The 21,634-nt window shown below is 41.5% G+C and overlaps 1 protein-coding gene across 1 annotated transcript; it reads right to left on the reverse strand.

Moving 5' to 3' along the window:
• Nucleotides 1-435: 435 nt before the first annotated feature.
• Nucleotides 436-19,739, reverse strand: alpk2 (alpha-kinase 2). The gene is made up of 5 exons (XM_055665826.1): nt 18,322-19,739; nt 15,556-15,644; nt 13,611-13,828; nt 6,569-6,617; nt 436-4,599 (listed from the first exon to the last, which is right to left on the reverse strand). The coding sequence occupies exons 2-5, from the start codon at nt 15,603-15,605 to the stop codon at nt 4,311-4,313; spliced, it is 606 nt and encodes a 201-aa protein (XP_055521801.1). The 5' UTR covers nt 15,606-15,644; nt 18,322-19,739; the 3' UTR covers nt 436-4,310.
• Nucleotides 19,740-21,634: the final 1,895 nt, after the last annotated feature.

The following is a 21,634-nucleotide window of genomic DNA, read 5'->3' on the forward strand; positions in this document are numbered from 1 at the left end:
TGACATTACTAAACTAAACTAAACTAAACTAAACTAAACTAAACTAAACTAAACTTTTAAGCTAAGTCCATCCCTCCCCGATTTTAACTTAACAATTGAGTTAGGAAAAATATCTGAGATTTCTAAATCTGCACCATGTAAAAATGCTTCCAGGGATGCTAACCTCATCCCTGGAAGGCTTAACTGTGGTTTTCACACCAGTCCTAGACTTTTCAATCACATAAAATATCCAATTCTTATAAACCCAAATTGGTATTCAGAATGCTGTTACTGTTGCCTTTTAAGTCAATGAATTTTCTTGTGACATGTGCTGTTCATACATTGGTTCATACATACTATTCTATATTCCATCAACATGGTGAAAACGTACATTCTTACAATACAATATTAACAATATTAACAAGACAATGAAACCCATCTAGTACATGTAAACAATACAATAATAGCCTCAACCAATTGAAATGTTTGGAAAATATGCAATGTGGTTATTATGGGCACAAAACTACAATGAAGATAGATGTATTGATTGACATCTGAATGAATTCATCTGCTACACAAAGAGCTGAACTTGAGTCACAAGTAAAGTTGTTAGCCCTGTAAGTAAATGTCATTTGGGAGGCACTTTTGAGTTACCAATTTAGGGGCAGAGAACTCATTCTAATCGGTGTGTAGAAAGGAACTGCAGATGCTGGTTTAAACCGACGATAGACACAAAATGTTGGAGTAACTCAGCGGGACAGGCAGCATCTCTGGAGAGAAAGAATGTGTGATGTTTTGGGTTGAGACACCTCCTCATTCCCTTTGTCCTATTTTCAAACCTTACACTTCCTTATCTATGTACCTCACTCTCCTTTGACATCAGTCTGAAGAAGGGTCTCGACACTTAAAACGCCACCCATTCCTTCTGTCCAGATTTTTTATTGCCATTTATTGCCACTGAGTTTAGCACTGTGTCTATCTTCTTTCTACTCATGGTATCCATTCAGTTGGCCTAACAAAATACACTACATTCATTGAAAGTAAACATGGAAGATATATTAAGCAATTAGGAACAAAAACGAATTATAAGTTGAATGTTATTAAAAAGAGATGGAGTACAAAAGTAAGGATGTCCTGTGCAATTTTTTTTAAAGCTTCAAGTAAATCTCATTTGCAGTGCAGTATGCAGTTTCGGTCTTCATGCCAAAAGGCAGATCTTGTTGGTTTGATGGTAGTGCAGTATTGATTAATTAAATTTTGATTTCAGGAAGGGGGGAGATTAGTTAAGATTGCTGATACTCACTGGCATTCAGAAGAATGAGAGATGGCTTAATTGAGATACGCAAGATTTAGAGAAAGTTTGGCAGTGTAGATGCGAAGAGACTGTTCCATCTCATTGGGAAATCTTGAAATAAAAGGCAGAGTCTCAGGGGAATTTAGTTAGTTTAGTTTAGTTTATTGCCACGTGTACCAAGGTTAGAATTTGTGTTTGGTTTATTGTCACGTGTACTGAGGTACAGTGAAAAACGTTTGTCGCGTGCTAACCAGTCAGTTAAAAAATTTTAAATTTAGTGAGAAGAAATTCTTTGGATCTTTAGAATTTATTTTCCCAAAAGTTTGTAGAAGATCACTCATTCTATTTAATTTCTGAGTGTTAGATTAAACACCAGAAAATATGAAGAGCAGGTGAGCAAGTGGTCAACAAACAATATTTTTTTGATGGCAAAGCCGACTGAAAGGGCCATTTGGCCTCCTCAAGTTTCAATTTCTTACACCCACCAGGACCACTCAAATTTATATTTCAATGTTAAAAATTGGGACTGGGAATGGGTGAAATTTGTCATGAAACATTGTTTGGCCATTGATTTCATTCCATCAGGGTTCTTATTAGTTTGCTTCCAGGAGTAGAAAGGCACATACGAAAAATTAGGCCTAATAAAAGATAACCAGACTGCTATATCATGAGAGGGTGTTGAATATTATAATGTCTTGTAATAAAATTAGTTGATTTGGTTTTGTTAGTGAGGGTTAAGAAAAAGGTACTTTCTGAAAAGTAGCCTGAGATGGTCTGTGAAATGATGGCCTGGTGACCATAATCTGTGGGGTTACAAGGACCTTCTTTCTGAAGTAGTGTCGCACCAGGTTATGTTAGAGGTTTATGATGAAATATTGATGCAGCAGGCAAACTGAACACTGATTAACATATTGTTTATTACATTGTTCTATTGACTACAATTCTGAGAACAACCCAGAAATGGTATTGACGGATATAATTTACTTTCTCAACTTATTATGTTCATTGTTCAATACTGAATATAATATATATTTCACCATCAATAACAATGTCTTGTATCTATCCAGCACCTTTATCAAATAAAAATGTTCCATGCACTTCTATCTATTATCAAATAAACATTAGTACTAAAATACAATAATGGATTCTTGTGCAGGCAACTACAAGCTTGGTTGAAGAATTTAAAGGGAAAATAGAAGAGAGCCACAGAGATTGGATTTCAGAGGGTAGGGGATTGTAAGATGAATGCATGTCCGATGATGGTGCAGTGATTAGAAGTAGGGATGCTCGTGACCAGAACTGGAGATCTATGGGTGTGGGGATGGAGGATAAAACAGAGAAAAAGACAGGTGAGGACATGCAGGCATTTCAAAATAAAGGTGGGAACTTTGAAAATTGAATATTTCACACATAAACGAGATAATTGACAATTTTTTTAAACAATATTTTCCTATGATCCTTATCATAATGCAGCACACTGAATTCGTGTTAAAACTAGTTATAAGGCAAATAGATTAATGATCAGTGGGGTCACGGTGAGCCAAACAGTCTATTTCCATGCTGTCTGACTCCATCGATGATCTTTCAAATTAAACCTTTCCTGTACTGCTGTCCAAGAATAAAAAGTTTAAATTTGAACCAGGCATTTCCCTGTAATGGCTTTTCTGCTGGTCTTGAATTCAAGTGAAATTCTGAATGTGTTGGCCTTCAGATAAAGTAGAAAATGAGTGATCAACAGGGAAAATTCTTAAGTGTTGGATTCGGATGGAATGTATTAGGGTGTTAATGGCAAAAAAAAGAGTGGGAAGAAGTAACCAATATTGCAGAGGGGGTCAGGAAGTAGCTTTTGTGATGCATTATTTTAAAAATCAACATGGTAACAGAATGTTAAAATTATGTAGGGCCTCGGTCAAATGGTATATGTGTATGAAAGAGAGCTGTAAGTGATTAATTTTAATCTGAAAGTGACACCAGTTCACTAGGCAATATCACAATCACGAATAAACAAAAAATAAACTCAATTATTTGAAAAGAACGGGATAACCATGCACCACAAAAACATAGCAGGTGGTTTGGATTTTATAACACTTTTTTTCTTTTTTTATGTACTGTTATTGAAAAATTCATAAATAGACTGAGAATTTTAGAACCACAACAAAAAATAGAAAATGCTAGAAACACTCAACAGATCAGGCAAATTATGGAAAGAGAAACAGAGTAAATGTTTTGCAATCACGATGCTTTGTCAGATTTTTATTTATATTTTGGATTTTCAATATCTGTAGGGTTTTTGACTATCAGTCTCTAACAGACTGGGTTGAACTCTTTCAAGTTAGGTCATAGATAGCGTTGGCTTTGCCGCTGTTTAAAACTAAGAAAAGTTATGTTCCATATCTCAAGAGATTAAGGTTGCAATTTAAAAATAAAAGGGAGGATGAAATGATTATATACAGAACCTATATTGTGGTTTTAAAATAAAGAGGAAGAAGGACAATTTGAGGGAAGAGAGGAATTCCAGCATTTTGAGCAAGCAAAAATAAATTTAAATTCTCAACATTGCGGGAAATTGCTGGATGCGGAGGAAGTATATAATACAGAACAAAACAAGATTGCAGGAGCAGAGATGTACTAAAATAATAGAATCAATAAAACTATACAAGACCGATAGCAGTGAAAGTGATAGATATTGGGGGTGCTTGAAAGGAAACTTCACCTTCTACCAGATCGAGATTGCGGCATCTTGAAGTTCATCTACCGGTGATGTGATAATATTTAACACTGGACGGATGTACATTCACTGATCTCATGCTCACATCGTGGCACACCTGAATGGAGTATGGAGCTAGGTATAGCTAGCATGGTATTTAATTACTTTGCTTCCTTCACATACAGTTCCTTACTGGATGATAAGGTAAATAATGTCACCCTTGCATTTATTTAATTAATTGTTGATAAATTTGACAAAATGCTTCATTGGTGACAATGAAATACAACGTAACAGCTATTATAAGATATATGGCTCATAAGACAGCAGGCATCAATGTTTCCAGGGCTGTAAATGTTTTGGAATAGTTCTGTCTCCTGATATGCTCTTTGACTGAGATGAGAAGTTCCTTATTGTGCTTCGTGGGATCACCAGCATTTTCTTTGTTGCGCACGGGGCAGGTTTTGACAGTGGTGCCTTCATTGGCGGATTCCTCTTGGGCTTGAGTTGTGATTCCTTCAGAGATTTCAGACCCATCAATTTACAGTAGGTATTACACTGATGAAGAGCTCGGAACTGATCAATAAAGGAAATGGAACAATTTCCTTTAAATCCTTTGTACCTGAAAGAAAATACACAGGACATTAGATACATAACTGACTGGCCATGTCAATGATATCCAATACTCCACAGATACCACTGATCTACTTTTGGCTTGATTTTTATTCACTCAACTTCCATCTGACATGAAGGTGCCTACTGTGTTTTGTTTCAAAATTATAATTTGTCATGACAGACGTGCTATTTTACTTTGGAAAATAAAGTTGTAAATTTGTGCAATTTCATTACTGCCCCAATTGGTAAATAAAGTCTTGTGGCGTTGGAATATGCAGATGTGGAAGGTCTCAAATTCATCGGATTGGGTCAGAATTAGGCTTTGTCTTTCTAAAGCAGCTTCAGAGATGTGTTGCTTAAGGTATTGTTCATGTGATAGCATGTAGCTGCCAGCAAACTGTGCTGTTGCACTTCTGACTGGAAAATAGTTTTCAGTTACATTTTGGCATATTTCATTAATTCCAGGGCTCCACAAAAAATGGGAAAAAGATCACGTTTCTGATCTTCAGCTCTGGATAACCTTTGACAGTTGACATGACATCTGGGAGAGTGGCATGTTCAAGTTTGCTCCTCTCTAAAAACAGCAGAATTCAAGAGTTCTCACAACTTCTACATAAATGTGAGTAAAGCTCCCTCTTTTTCATTTTAATTTGAGAAATAAATGCGGCTAAAAAAAAACTGAAATGCTGTGTTGGCTTTAACATATTCCACAAGGTAACTTACTCTGTCAATCTTGTGGCTATTTTATCCAGCATGATGATGTCTCTAGTTTGGGTGTCCCCATGATGTGTTTTAGGAGTGAACCTGGTTGCTGGTGAGATAAGATTCACCAATGACAATGCCATTGATAGCCTCTTCACCCTCCCTCCAAGCAGTCTGAAGGAGAGTCCCAATCTAAAACGTCACCTATCCAAGTTCTCCAGGGATGCTACCTGACCCACTGAGTGGATAAATGTGAGGTTATCCACTTTGGTAGCAAAAACAGGATTATCTAAAGAGTGTCAAGTTGGGAAAGGGGGAAATACAACGGGATCTGGGGATCCTTGTTCATCAGTCAATAAAAGTAAGAATGCAGGTACAGCAGGCAGTGAAGAAAGCGAATGGCATGTTGGCCTTCATAACAAGAGGAGTTGAGTATAGGAGCAAAGAGGTCCTTCTGCAGTTGTATAGGGGCCTTGTGAGACCACACCTGAAGTATTGTGTGCAGTTTTGGTCCCCTAATTTGAGGAAGGACATTTTTGCTATTGAGGGAGTGCAGCGTAGGTTTTTACAAGGTTAATTCCCGGGATGGCGAGACTGTCATATGCAGAGAGAATGGAGCGGCTGGGCTTGTATACTCTGGCGTTTAGAAGGATGAGAGGGCATCTTATTGAAACATATAAGATTATTAAGGGTTTGGACGTGCTAGAGGCAGGAAACATGTTCCCGATGTTGGAGGAGTCCAGAACCAGGGGCCATAGTTTAAGACTAAGGGTTACGCCATTTAGAACGGAGATGAGAAAACACCTTTTCACACAGAGAGTTGTGTATGTGGAATTCTCTGCCTCAGAAGGTGGTGGAAGCCGGTTCTCTGGATACTTTCAAGAGAGAGCTAGATAGGGCTCTTAAAGATAGTGGAGTCAGGGGATATGGGGAGAAGGCAGGAATGGGATACTGATTTGGGATGAACACATTGAATGGCGGTGCTGGCTCGAAGGGCCGAATGGCCTACTCCTGCACGTATTGTCTATTGATAATTATTATTAAAATTGGTTCATTTATAACTTAACACATCTGGGAGATATAAAATGGTCACCGGTGGTTTTTCTAAATCAGATTAAAATCTTTACCCCAAATCATATAAGAGTAAAATGATTAGATATTTAACACCATTGCCTAGCAACAGAGGTGGTGATTTTGCATCACCAATTTGCATCACCAATCATGGTACAGAAAGAGTTGCTGTAATAAAACAGAACACTCTTTTCTTCACTTACCCTTTGCTGCAAGTTGCTATTCCAATATCAGTTAATTTCATTCCTACACCTACAGGAAAACAATTGGAAAGAACAAAATTCTTTAACAAATTGTGTCAAGCATAAAAACCCCAATAACACATTGGAGAAGAATTGTACTAATGAAACGTGTAGTATATAAGGAACTATTTGACCAATATATTTATACTGGCGGAAGAAAGAAGTCTGTAGCTCAGTCCCATTTATAACCCTTGATGGTTATGGCAGCTCTGTTCTCATTCAAGTTCTTTCCAAACTGATTAGATTTTCTGCACTGTATCTTCCCTTGTGCAATCATATCTGTCCTAAAATGTGATGACGAGAACTGTTTTAGTCAACTAGTCATCACTATTTTTTGATGAGGTTTCTACTTTAGTTTAGCATGTTAATTTCCAGCGCATAACTGTATATGAAATATGGATCTACTTTTGTTGCAGTATCCTTTGCAGTATGCCACATACACAGATTGAAAGGTCAGGTTCAAATTCCTACAGGTGGGATTCACATGGGAGACATGAATGTTTCCCCATGAGATCCATGGTAATTTGGCAAATTTGACTCAAAATTAACTTGGTGAAAAGAGGTAGAGGAAAATGATTGAAGGTTGTTTATGTGATTGTAAGCCTATGGCTAATAATGACATATGTTTAACACCACATGCTACCAATCCCAGTTGTGGAGACATTGGTATAGTTGTCTCGTTTAGGACTGATCTTTTTTTTATTCTGGATTTTATAATCATGTATTGTGTTTTTGGATATAATTTATGTTGCTTATAAGTAATTTTCGAAGCTCTTATATGTATTTTATGATGTTTTTATATGCAATGTATTTTATGTAATGTCGTCTCCTGTCTGAACCTTGAGGCTGAAATAAAGTTTAATAATAATAATAATAATAATAATAATAATAATAATAATAATAATAATAATAATTAAGAGCTGAAGAATGTAGAGCAGAGATCAGTGCCGGTGCAATCACTGTTTGGTCTATACATGGACAAACTGGATGTGAATGTAGGAGGTATGATTACCAGGAGATTGGTGGTGTTGTGATCATGAGAAGGGTGGTCTTCGGCTACTGAATAATATTGACCTGTTGGTAAGATAGGTGGTAAAATAGCAAATAAAATTGAATGCTGAAAAAGTGTGAGGTGTAACATTAAGGAGGAACAATAAGACTAGGAATGTATAATGGATGTTGGGACACTGCAAAGTGCCAAGGACCAGGGGGACCTTAGTATATAGGTCCAATGATCCCTTAAAGTAGCAGGATATGTGTTTGAGGTGGTTGGGAAGGCACATTGGATATTATCTTTAATGAGCCAGAGGTTAGTAGTCAACGACTTTGTTGAGTGATGTGGGCTGAATCACCTGCAGGTCAACACCGACAAGACTAATGCCCCTGTCCCACTTAGGAAACCTGAACAGAATCCTCTGGAGACTTTGCGCCCCACCCAAGGTTTCCGTGCAGTTCCCGGAGGTTGCAGGTGGTTGCCGGAGGTTGCAGATAGTGGAAGCAGGTAGGGAGACTGACAAAAACCTCCGGGAACCGCATGGGAACCTTGGGTGGGGCGCAAAGTCTCCAGAGGTTTCCTAAGTGGGACAGGGGCATACGGAGTTGGTGGTAAACTGTAGGAGGAGAGGAACACCCCTGTCTCCATCAACGGTATGGATGTTCAGTTTACCGGGGAGTACAAATACCTGGGTGTGTACCTGGACAGTGAACTGAACTGGTCCAGAAACGCTGAGTCCCTGTACATAAAGGGACAGAGCCAGCTGTACTTTTTGAGAAGGCTCTGCTTCTTTAACATCTGCAGTGAGATGCTGTTCTACCAATTGGTGGTAGCCAGTGCCACCTTCTTCACTGCCGTGTGCGGGAGCAGCAGGGCAAAGGCTGCGGACGTCAATAGGAACAATAAACTCATCAAGAAGGCTGGCTCCATCCTGGGGGTAGAGTTGGATTCATGGGAGGTGGTCTTGGAGGGGAGGATGCTCCTCAAACTGTGGAGCATCTTGGACAATACAGCTCACCCACTCCAGGTCAACCTGAGGAATACGTTCAACACCAGACTGGTTCCACTGAATACTAGACTGAATACTTTTATTAAGTATATACATTTCAAAATGGAAACATTTGTTACTGCCAAACAATTAGTTTCCGAAGGATACTTCATGTCATGCATTGATTTAAAAGATGCATACTATTCAGTACCCATTCACAAGGGTCATCATAGATACCTAAAATTTAACTGGATGGGGCAACTATGGCAGTATAAAGTGTTGCCTAATGATTTAACATCAGCCCCAAGACTATTTACCAAGATATTGAAACCAGCCTTGACAATACTAAGGAAACAAAAACATATTGTTATGGCATATCTTGATCATATTTTGATTGTGGGGAAAACCCTGGAATTAGCTAAATCAGCAGTTTTAGCTACCAAACATCTGTTTGAAACACTGGGGTTTATCATACATCCAGATAAATCTAAGTTGACACCATCCACACCTATGGACTGTCTGGGATTCACAATTAACCAGACTGATTCCTGGGATGTCAAGACTTTCATATGAAGAAAGACTGGATAGACTTGGCTTGTACTCGCTAGAATTTAGGAGATTGAGGAAGGATCTTATAGAAACTTACAAAATTCTTAAGGGGTTGGCCAGGCTAGATGCAGGAAGATTCTTCCCGATGTTGGGGAAGTCCAGGACAAGGGGTCACAGCTTAAGGATAGAGGGGAAATTCTTTAGGACCGAGATGAGAAAAACTTTTTTCAAACAGAGAGTGGTGAATCTCTGGAACTCTCTTTAGATTAGATTAGATTAGATTTGTTTATTGTCATTCTGACCTTTCGGTCTGAATGAAATTTCATTTCCCTGCAGTCATACATATAATAAAAAATGACAAAAACACACAATCAACACAAATTTAACATCCATGACAGTGAGTTCACCAAACACCTCCTCACTGTGGTGGAAGGCAAAATCTTAACGTCTCTGCCACAGAAGGTAGTTGAGGCCAGTTCATTGGCTATATTTAAGAGGGAGTTAGATGTGGCCCTTGTGGCTAAAGGGATCAGGGGGTATGGAGAGAAGGCAGGTACAGGATACTGAGTTGGATGATCAGCCATGATCATATTGAATGGCGGTGCAGGCTCGAAGGGCCGAATGGCCTACTCCTGCACCTATTTTTTATGTTTCTATTTTTCTCTGTCAACATGTCTGTAACATTGCCAAAGGACAAAGCAGCAGATTTGGTGGAAGCCTGCAACAAATTGATTGTAACTAATCAACCATCTATTCGACAGGTGGCCAAAATAATTGGGAAATTAGTAGCAGCATTTCCAGCTACTCAGTTTGGACCTTTGCATTACCAAAATTTACAAAGGGCAAAGGTGCAAGCGCTAAAACAACACAGGTCATTTTGATCGACCTATGCAATTACCAGCCAAAGCAATTTCGGAGTTACAATGGTGGAAGGAGAATATTTGGCACAGTTCCAGCCCCATCGTTATCAGTAACCCATCATTCACATTACAAACAGATGCCAGTGCTCAGGGCTGGGGAGCAACTAACACTATATCTAGTACTGGTGGTAGATGGAACATACAAGAATCATCACTACTACAGACACTAGGTATAAATTACTTAGAAATGTTGCGTGCATTTTATGGGCTAAAACCTTACTGTTCAGGTATGCACCATTTGCATGTCCGACTACAAATTGATAATACCACTGTGGTGGCTTATATTAATCATATGGGTGGAATAAAATCGATATCGTGTGACAATTTGGTCAACACAATATGGCAATGGTGTGTCGACAGACATATTTGGCTATCAGGTAAGTTCAGTGGCAGACACCAGGTCACGAAAATTTAATGACAACACCGAATGGATGTTGAACCACAAAGTATTTGCTGATATTACAATGTGGTATGGAACACCAGATATCGATCTCTTCGCATCCCGACTGAATCACCAGTTACCAACATATGTCGCTTGGGAACCAGACCCTGAGGCAGCAGCAATGGATGCCTTTTTGCTGAATTGGGGAAAATTGTTTTTCTATGCCTTTCCCCCCTTCTGCCTCATCAGTCGGGTCCTACGCAAAATACAAATGGACTCAGCTTCAGGTATTTTGGTAGTACCCGATTGGCCTACACAGCCATGGTTCCCTGTGGTCCTCAACATGGTCTCTGAACCACTCATGACCATTTCCAAAAGACCAGATCTTTTGGTCCACCCTGTTACGGGCGAAAGTCATCCGTGCCATGACAGGATAAATCTGTTGGCTTGCAGAATTTGAAAAGACCTTTGTTGGGTCTGGGATTATCGGACAGGACCATGGACATGATGACGGCGGCCTACCGAGAATCAACTAAGAAGCAGTACCTCTCCAGCATTCGGAAGTGGGAAGCGTACTGCTCAAGGACTGGGGTAGCATACAAATCAGCTACAATTACCAACGTCCTGGAGTTCCTATCCAGCCTTCACTTTGATGAAGGACTGAGTTACAGCACTATTAACAGTGCTAGGAGTGCTCTGTCAGCATATTTATGGCAGGCACCGGGACAGCAGTCCATAGGAGCCCACCCTCTAGTTGCCAAACTAATGAGGGGAATCTACAACACCAATCCCCCCAGACCAAGGTACACCCAGATCTGGGACGTCAGTGTTGTACTGACATTGCTAAGGGGTTGGTCACCAGCAATGTCCCTGTCCCTGGAACAGCTCACACTAAAAACAGTCATGCTGATGGCTTTGGTCTCAGCTCAAAGGGTTCAGTCCCTATACAAATTAAGATTGGACAATATGAAACCATCAACTGACAAGATAACCTTCCGGATCTTGGAGCTGGTCAAACAGAGTAGACCGGGAACTTCGGGACTGAGTTTGGAATTCCGGGCATACCCACCTGACCCCCGTTTGTGTGTCATGACACACCTACTGCTTTATCTTAGGACAACTAAAGCCTTAAGAGGAAGCAAAATGGCATTTTGGGTTACCTTCAAACAGCCTCATGGTCTGGTGTCAGTACAGACCATCTCAAGATGGCTCAGACAGGTTCTGGTGGCTACTGGGGTGGATACTGACATTTTTTAATCTCACTCCACCAAGGCAGCAGCAACATCGGCGGCCAGAAATATGGAGGTACCAATGGACCATATTCTGGCAACAGCAGGATGGTCTACGGAAAAAACTTTCCAAATATTTTATAATAAGCCGATCGCCAAACCTGCAGTGTTTGCAGAAAGAATTTTAAGTTCTGCAAATATAATTTAGCCCAAGGGAGCATTATTTTCTTTGATTAAAAAATAAATCGTTATTGTTTTTAAAAAATTGATTAATGTTTAATTACGATAACATACATCCTCCCTTGGATGACTTCAGCAGTGAGTGAAGCATGGATTTGTTCCACAGCTTGAAATCACAGATCTTTAAAATCTTCACGTAGTCACTCACGTGACTCCGAAGTAAAATAGCAAGATTAAACAAGAATTTACCAGTTTGAAGTTTGATCTTTATTTTATGAGGAGTTACGTCGAGGGATTACGTGCCCTCCACGCCCACCCTCTATTATAAAGGTCAACTGGTATCCTAGTTCTTCTTATCTTACTATGTTTATTTCAATTACTATTACTGTGATTCCACACCACTGCTTTGAAGAATGGCATGCATGCGTGCTGGCGGGGTCTTCACATAATCCCTCGACGTAACTCCTCATAAAATAAAGATCAAACTTCAAACTGGTAAGTTCTCATTTAATCTTACTATTCTGCAGCATGCTTTTCTGGTTGCTACGCCATAGGAAGGGATAGATGGGTAGATGGATAGATAGATAGATGGATAGATATACTAGACCAAGTGGGACCCGTTGCAGGAGGTGTGGGGTGGTGCCCTTCGGCATCACACACACACTAACCACCACCACACACACACTAACTCCCCCCCCCCCTTGATATTACATTATTATTATAATTCGCTCCTTTTACCCCATCCCCCACCCTATCCACTTGCGCATAACCCCCAACTGCGCAGGCACGGCTAGGTGGGGGGAGGGGGTAGAGAGGGAGAGTGTAAGGGTGTAGAGAGGGAGGGGGAGGGGGTAGAGAGGAAGAGGGAGGGGGGTAGATATTGAGGTGTGGGGAGGGGCGCAGCGTCAGAGGGGAGGGCTGGTTCCTGAACGCAATACTCCACCACTCACCCATAGGTCCCAATACTCACCACTCCTTAGAGAGGCAAGGGGGGCAGAGAGGGGCAGAGGGGGGGGGGGGGGGTAGAGGGAGGGGGATGGAGGCGGAGAAGGAGGGGGATGGGGGGCGGAGAGGGAGGGGGATGGGGGGTTGAGAGGGAGGGGGATGGAGCGGAGAGAGAAAGGGGGGGCGGAGAGAGAGAGGTGGGGGGCGGAGACAGGGAAGTGGGGGGCGCGGAGAGAGGGAGGGGGGCACGGAGAGAGGGAGAGGGGCGGAGAGGGAGGGGGGGGAGAGGGAGTGGGGTGCGGAAGGGATGGGGGAGAGCGAGAGAGCGAGGGCCGGGAAACCCGAGCCGAGGCGCAAGCGTGCATCGACCAAAACTCTCGTGAGTTTCTTGGGTATAGGGCCCCGAGCCGAGCCGATGCGTGAGCGGGCGAACGGCGACCAAAGTCCGCCGTAGTCTTCAGCTGTGATCTTTGGTCTTCAGTCGACGGGCTGACTTTTGAATAACGAGGGGAGGAAGGAGGGGTGAGGGGGTGACGTCACTCGCAGCGCGAGAAGACGACAGGCAGGCAGATCCATTGTGACGTCATCAGCGAAAAACAGGCTTTTTTTTATTGCAAAGTTTTATCGGATTTGTAAACATTTTGATTAATAACTCAAGAAATAATGCATGAATTTTTCAGATAAGGCGATTTTTGAGTTCACGGGATAAAGTGTCGTTTTTTCGAGAAGATGTGATCGCACACGAACAAATAAATGCACACACATCCACATATAAGATCAGAGTTTTATAGTTATAAGGATATATAATATATTTACCTTGCAAGTCAGTAACAAGGAGTTTTTCTTCTGTCCATTCATATACCCAGTGCTGGAATGTACAGCATTTCTGACCAGCTTCAGAATCTTTTCTACCAACATTCAGCTCTCTGCCATCCTTCACTGAATACTTAACAAAGTCCCCTATTAATTCCTCTTCTACGGTTGCGTAAGGGATGTTGTTTGCTGGGCGATGTATGAGATATATGGGAATGATCCTAGAAAAGAAGAAGAATTTTGTAATACCTGGCATTGTTTGTTTTACCTCTGCTGCTTCGTAACAAATAATTCATTTAGAAGAAGTGAGGCACATGAATTGTAAAGTCATGATTTTTAAAGGAATTGGCTGCAATGTGTAACTGAGACACACAGCATTAATGTCTCACATTCAGTCCCAATACAATATACAATATTTTTATTCCATGTCGTTTGAACCTCAGTGAGGCTCAAACGAAACTCCGTTTCCACAGCCATACAAAGACAATTCCTACAACACATACAAACAATTCAATTTACAGAAACATCCATCACAGTGAATCTCCTCCTCACTGTGATGGAAGGCAAAGTCTTTTCTCTCTCCTGCACCATTTCTCTCCTGATGTTGAAGCCCCAGGCGGGCGATGTTAAGTCCCACGTCCATTTAAGGCTGCGCCGGGCGATGTACGGCCCCGCTCCAGGTCTAAATGTCACAAAGTTGGAGGCCCCGACGGGCGCTGGAATGTCCCGCGGCCATTAAAACCGCGCTGGGCGATGTAAGGCCCTGCTCCTGGTCGTTCCAACCCCGCGACACAGGCGGGAGAAGTTGCGTTGCGGGAGTTCCGATAAGCTGTCTCACACCTGGACCCGCGAGCTCCCGATATCACAGTCCACCGGTCTGCAGCTGGAGCCTCTGAGCTCCGAAGTCGGGCCACAGCAGCAAGCCACCATCGCTCCCCACGCTCCGAGGCCGGCCAGCCCTACGATGGTAAGTCCGCAGGCTCCGCGACTGGAGCCCCCAGGTCGTTCCGGTTGGAGGCCGCTCCATGGTACTAGGCCCCAACGACAACGGATACCCGACAAGAAAAAGGTCGGGTCCCCCGTGCAGGGAAGAGATTTTTAAAAGTTTCCCCCCCCCTCCCCCCCCCACATGTACACAGTTAAAAACAATATATATTTTTAAAACACACGAACAACTACATTTAACTAGACAAAAAATAAAAAAAGACAGACAGGCTGAAGGGGCTGCAACGCTAGTCACCCCGCTGCAATTCTTAATCTCTGTTGAGTAAAAAAATCACGAAGAACATTCTCTACAATCTTCCTCGGAAGCCCTGAAATAGGAATCTAATCTGTTCTCTAGAACTAACCCACTTCACTTTGATAAGTCCAAAACTAACAATAAAAATCTTTAAATATTACAATTAATCACCCGATGTTTAAGAACAATCCCTGGCAGCGACAACCTCTAAAATGCCTCCTGGAAGACTTATGAGGTTTCATTGTAGACCAATGCATTTAGGAATCACATGCAAGATGTGTCCAAATGTTTATAACCCATTAGATCCAGGGCAAATTGACTTACTATATCCAAACGTGACTTGGTAGTTTGTGGAATGGCCATTTTCATTCTAATGATCACTCCAATTTTCTTAATATGTTCATTTTCTTCTGGGATCTGTGCAGCGCTATCAAGTCCAGCGTTGTTTTTCACATCCGAAACTGCCTTTGAGGCAGTTTTTTTCTGAATTGTGGCAGTATCAACGAAATCTGACAGTGCCGTTGGGTCGGGAGTTCCAGGTTTTAGAACCAGTGACGATGAAGAATGGTGTATAACTTGAAGGAGAACATGGGCGACATGGTATTAGACCTTGGTGATAGAGATTGGGGATTTGGGATGTGATGCCAGAGCAGCCAAGGTGCAAAACTGCTGTGCAATTTGCAATAAGCAAAATAAACATTTACTCACTCGGGTGCTTCCCCGAAGCCTTCTAATAGTGTCCCCACTGCTGAAAACATGTTGCCATATTGCCGAGCAGCGTTCTGGACATGGCATTCCTAAAAATAAAACAACACTATTTTTTACTTCACTTGAAACAGATGCTTATAATACTTTTATGATAATCTTCACAATCAATTGCATTTTACCAGTCGAAGGTGAAGCAACATTGCCACAAGGAAATATACACAGAGATTGCAGTTCCAACACAGAAAGAGGTAATTTGAGAAAACATCCATAATCAACATTTACTCTCCATCTGAGAAATAGTACCAACTATTTCTATTAATAACTTACTATGTTTTAATGCTGCCTCAACCATTCAAATAGGATATAATCTCTGCCTCATAGAACCATGGAAAATAGGTACAGGAGGAGGCCATTTGGCCCTTCGAGCCAGCACCGCCATACATTGTGATCATGGCTGATCGTGCCCTATCAATAACCCGTGCTTGCCTTCTCCCCATATCCCTTGACTCCACTAGCCCCCTAGAGCTCTATCTAACTCTCTCTTAAATCCATCCAGTGACTTGGACTCCACTGCCCTCTGTGGCAGGGAATTCCATAAATTCACAACTCTCTGGGTGAAAAAGTTTTTTCTCACCTCAGTCTTAAATTACCTCCCCTTTATTCTAAGACTGTGGCCCCTGGTTCTGGACTCGTCCAACATTGGGAACATTTTTCCTGCATCTAGGTTGTCCAGCCATTTTATATGTTTCTATAAGTCCCTCTCATCCTTCTAAACTCCAGAATACAAGCTTAGTCTTTTCAATCTTTCCTCATATGACAGTCCAGCCATCCCAGGGATCAATCTCGTGAACCTACGCTGCACTGCCTCAATCACAAGGATGTCCTTCCTCAAATTAGGAGATCAAAACTGTACACAATACTCCAGATGTGGTCTCACCAGAGCCCTATACAACTGCAGATGAACCTCTTTACTCCTATACGGAAATCCTCTTGTTATGAAGGCCAACATTCCATTAGCTTTATTCACTGCCTACTGTACCTGTAAGCCAACTTTCAGTGACCGGTGTACAAGGATGCCCAGGTCTCGCTGCACCTCCCCCTTACCTAACCTAACCCTATTGAGATAATAATCTGCTCCCTTGTTTTTGCCGCCAAAGTGGATAACCTCACATTTATCTACATTGTACTGCATCTGCCATGCATCTGCCCACTCACTCAACCTGTCCAGGTCACCCTGCAACCCCCTAACATCCTCTTCACAGTTCACACTGCCACCCAGCTTTGTGTCATCCGGAAACTTGCTAGTGTTGCTCATAATTCCCTCTTCCAAATTATTAATATATATGGTAAACAGTTGTGGCCCCAACACCGAGCCTTGCAGCACTCCACTCGCCACTGCCTGCCATTCTGAAAAGGACCCATTCACTCCTACTCTTTGCTTCCTGTCTGCCAACCAATTTTCTATCCATGTCAAAACCCTACCCCCAATACCATGTGCTCTAATTTTAGTCACCAGTCTCCCGTGCGGGACCTTATCAAAGGCTTTCTGAAAGTCTAGATACACTACATCCACTGGCTCCCCTTCATCCATTTTACTTGTCACATCCTCAAAAAATTACAGAAGATTAGGCAAGCATGATTTACCTTTCATAAATCCATGTTGACTTGGACTAATCCTTTTACGGCTATCCAAATGCCCCATTATTACCTCTTTAACAATTGACTCCAGGAACTGATCCTGAATCTATTGAACATTGGAAAATAATCACCAATGCGTCCACTATTTCTAGAGCCACCTCCCTGAGGACCCTGGGATGCAGACCATCAGGTCCAGGGGATTTATCATCCTCCAGTCCCATTAGCCTACCCAATACTATTTCTCGCCTAATGAAAATTTATTTCAGTTTCTCTACCCCCTTAGATCCCCTGTCCTCCAGTACATATGGGAGATTATTTGTGTCTTCCTTAGTGAAGACAGATCCGAAGTACCTATTCAACTCATCTGCCATTTCCTTGTTGCCCATAATAATTTCACCCGTGTCTGCCTTTATTCCTTTTTGGAATGACATGATCCTGCGTCTTCCTGATTATGCCCAGAAATTCCTGCCATTGCTGTTCCAACGTCATTCCTGCTAGTATCCCTTTCCAGTCTACCTTGGCCAGCTCCCCTCAGAGATCCCGGAGAAACCCAACACAGGTCACAGGGAAAAACAAACTCCTGTTCCGAACTTCTCTTTAATTGTTCTTCACAGAGCCAAATATTGAGTGATTTTTTTAAATAACTGAAAGTATACGTGAAAGCACGCACCACTAACAACAGAATCCTAAAAATTAATGTCCTAAATTTAGAATTTATTATTCATCATTTTCAACGATCTCCATGCTGGGGCGGCACAGTGAGTCAGTGGTAGAGTTGCTGCCATACAACGCCAGAGACCCGGGTTTGATCCTGATTTCAGGTGCTTGTCTGTACAGAGTTTGTATGTTCTCCTCATGACCATGTGGGTTTTTTTCGAGATCTTTGATTTCCTCCCACACTCCAAAGATGCACAGGGTTGTAAGTTAATGGCTTGGTATAAATCTAAATTGTCCCTGGTGTGTGTAAGATTGTGTTAATGTACCAGGATCGCTGGTTGGTGCAGACTCGATGGGCCAAAGGGCCTGTTTCCGCGCTGTATCGCTAAAAAAAAAATTGCAGGCTAAAAGCTTGTATGATTTATATAGCGTAATAAAGGAGGTACCTCTTTCAGTCAGTCTATATTTTACCTGTACAGCCAATATATAGTTCCGTTGTATGATCTCGCTCTTTGTTTTGGTCCCATATGAAATGGAAGTGTGAATTTTTAAGACACAGCTGTGTCCAGGATCGAACAGAGGTACGAGGCCATAAATAACTTTTGTCCGAAATGCTTTTCTGTGCAATCCTTCACCAAAATGCAATTCGTCTGTTGCAATACTTCCACGTATCTTGGGCTGAAAATTACACTCACTTGTGAGCTCCTTTTCAATGATGGGTTGTAATAACTCAATGTTCTCTCCTTTAAAGAAGTACAGAGAAAGATAACATAGGCACAAGAGAGGATATCAATCTAATATTATTGACACAAGAGAGGAGATCAATCTAATATTATTGACTATGAGTTGTTTGGTTTCAACACAATAATAAACTGGACACAAAGCCTCATGGGCCTGTCCCACTGACGCAACTTTTTTGGCGACAGCTGGTACCCGTCCTAGGTCGTTGGAGGTCGCCGAAAATGTTCACCATGTGGAAAATTCAGCGGCGACCAGAAAGACGCTACGACTCTGGGCTACTAGGAGACTACTCACGACCATACAGGCGACATCCTGGCGACATGTTGTGGGATGAAGCCTGTATGGTCGTGAGTAGTCACCCAAAGAGTCTTACCTTGTTCTGGTCACCGCTGGATTTTCAACATGTTGAAAATTTTCGGCGAACTGCTGCGACTATAACGAGTGCCGGCAAGTCGCCGAAAACATTGCGTAAGTGGGGCAGGCCCATAAGTATGACTAGGAGTTTTGAGGAAGTTGCATATCTGAGGAAAATGTAGACATACACAGACATTATCAATTTGTATTTCTTGCTAAATAAGATGAACTTGCTGTGTTTTTACAAATTAAATTTGTCTTTTTTCACATCGTGGTGAAGATAGAAGGGTGCCAGCTGCTGGAAGGTCAAGTTTGGGCACATGTTCATGTCAAATGTTTGGTGTTTTTTATACAAATGTTGGTGTAGTTGGGTAAGCTTCAGCAAGAATTGCTATCCCAGCTGTACCACTCAATGAAGCAGGCTGAGTCATGTTCAGCACAGGACAATATCAGTAACATTTTTGCATGTGTTGTGGTGATTTTAGCTGTTCAGCACATATTTCAGGAGATAATCTTGACTACGACAAGCTACCTATTAAGGATTTAAATGGGAGCACGGGAAACTGCACATACTGAAATTTTAAGCAAAAAGACAACAATTTCTGGAGGAATTAATCATTCTGGGGAGGCAAATGGGAAGATGACATTTTAAGTTGCGATCATTCTTCAGAGCAAGGGTGAAAAACGTTGCTTCAAATTTTTACTATGACTCAGTGGGCAAGAACATGCTGATGCCCAGCCCGTGTCCTAGTGGTACCACTATGTCAGTCTGAAGCCTGCCCCACACCTTGGATCTGTGCAGTTCCTGAGGCCTGGTCAGGATCTCCACTGTGATGCTTCCTTGAGGAATGATGGGCCATAAGAACTCTAGTCTGCACTGACACCTCTGCTCCGGCAGTTCATGTTTCAAGATGCATAACAACAAAGGAAAGCGAATTATTAATACATGACAAATTAAGTTAAACAATTACTTAAATAAAAATTAAGAAAATGAGCAATTCCTTAATCGTACACCTTAACTGAAGGTTTGTGAGTTTGGTGAAATGTATGTAACAACTCTGAATGGAACGCCATGGTTGATTTAAGGCTGCAGATCCAGGAAGGCAGTATATCTGGGCCTCATCCTATAGTCCAGTGAGAGGTCAAACTGCACCCAGATGACCTGCAGCACACTCTCAGCTTGCAGATGCAATGGTATGCAATAGTCTGCGGCCAGCCACTGGCACTCCACGGACCAACTGGCCAACCTTTTACATATAAACTTGCTTCTTAGGATTACTTTAATCAAAATTTCATTGGTGAAAATGTGATTAAGGCCCCATACAAACCAGCAGTGTTTTTCCTGCCGATATGGGGTTTAAATTCACCGCAAACCCCAACGTTCCAAATGATCGCGTTCCAAGAAATCTCACTCGCAAGATCATTTAAATGGCCATTAATTTACGGGAATTAAACACTAAATTCCTTCCATTTGGCCTATAAATTCATGACAATGAGATTTAAAAATCATGCTATATTGTGAATTTTTGTGTGAATGTTATTTGGACACTTAGGCTATTTAAAAATGTTAACCTTTTCTTAAGATCTTTCTTTAGATCTAGATCTTTCTTTAGATCTAGTAATTGAATTTTGTAATTAGCTACAATTCAAGTCAAATAGGTAACTAACTAATTATATGCTTTAATTTCAGGTCATCCAAGTAAGATTATTTCATATTTGTTTCAGAATACTTCAATCTATAATAACTGAAAATTTCATTCAGTTCTCTTAATTTTGAAGAAAGTTATGGGCTTTTGACTGTCCTCGATCACTGCTTTTGTGTTAAGTCAATGGAAAAGCAATAGGGAACAAGATGCTAATTTCCGAGTATGAAAATGGCCATAGCTTTTTAAATACTGAAGATATGAAAGTGAATTAGGTGTCAAATTAAACTTCTTTTTGTGCTTTATCTGATGGGATAGATTTCAGATTTGATTTTTTAAATCTCAAAATTTTGTAACATTGCTACCGTCTGGCAGCAAAGCTACTGCTGCGCCACCATGCTGCTCTAAACAGTTTCTGGTTCTGACGCACAGTGGGATAGGATAAAAGCAGGCAGAGCGATAGTGATTGGGGACACAATAGTTAGGGCCACAGATAGTTGATTCTGTGACAGTAAACTGGACCTGGATGGTGTGATGCTTCCCAGATGCCTGTGTCCAAGATATCTAGGAACGCCTGCAGAATATTCTCAAGGAGAGGGTGTGCAGCCAGAAGTTGTTGTGCACATCAATACCAATGTATAGGTAGGAAAAGGGATGAGGTTCTGACGGGGTGAATATAGGAAATTAGGAAAGAGTTTAAAATGCAGATCTCGAGAGTAGAAATCTCTGGATTATTATCATGTGCTAATAATGGCAGAAATAGAAGGGCAGGTCGGATGAATGTGTGGCTGAGGAATTGGTGCAGGGGGCAGATGTTCAGGTTTTTGGAACATTGGGATCTCTTCTGGGGTACAGGTGACCAGGACAAGAGAGACAGGTTGCACCTCAACTTGTGGGGAACTAATATCCCTAGAGGGAGTAGACATTGTTTATATGGACTTCAGCAAGGCCTTTGACAAGGTTCCACATGGTAGATTAATCTCAGGGGACTGGGATATTGCAAAATGATCTTGATCAGTTGGGCTGAGGAATGGTTAATGGAGTTT

Source organism: Leucoraja erinacea, chromosome 1 (genome assembly GCF_028641065.1).
Source record: "Leucoraja erinacea ecotype New England chromosome 1, Leri_hhj_1, whole genome shotgun sequence".
NCBI lineage: Eukaryota > Metazoa > Chordata > Chondrichthyes > Rajiformes > Rajidae > Leucoraja > Leucoraja erinaceus.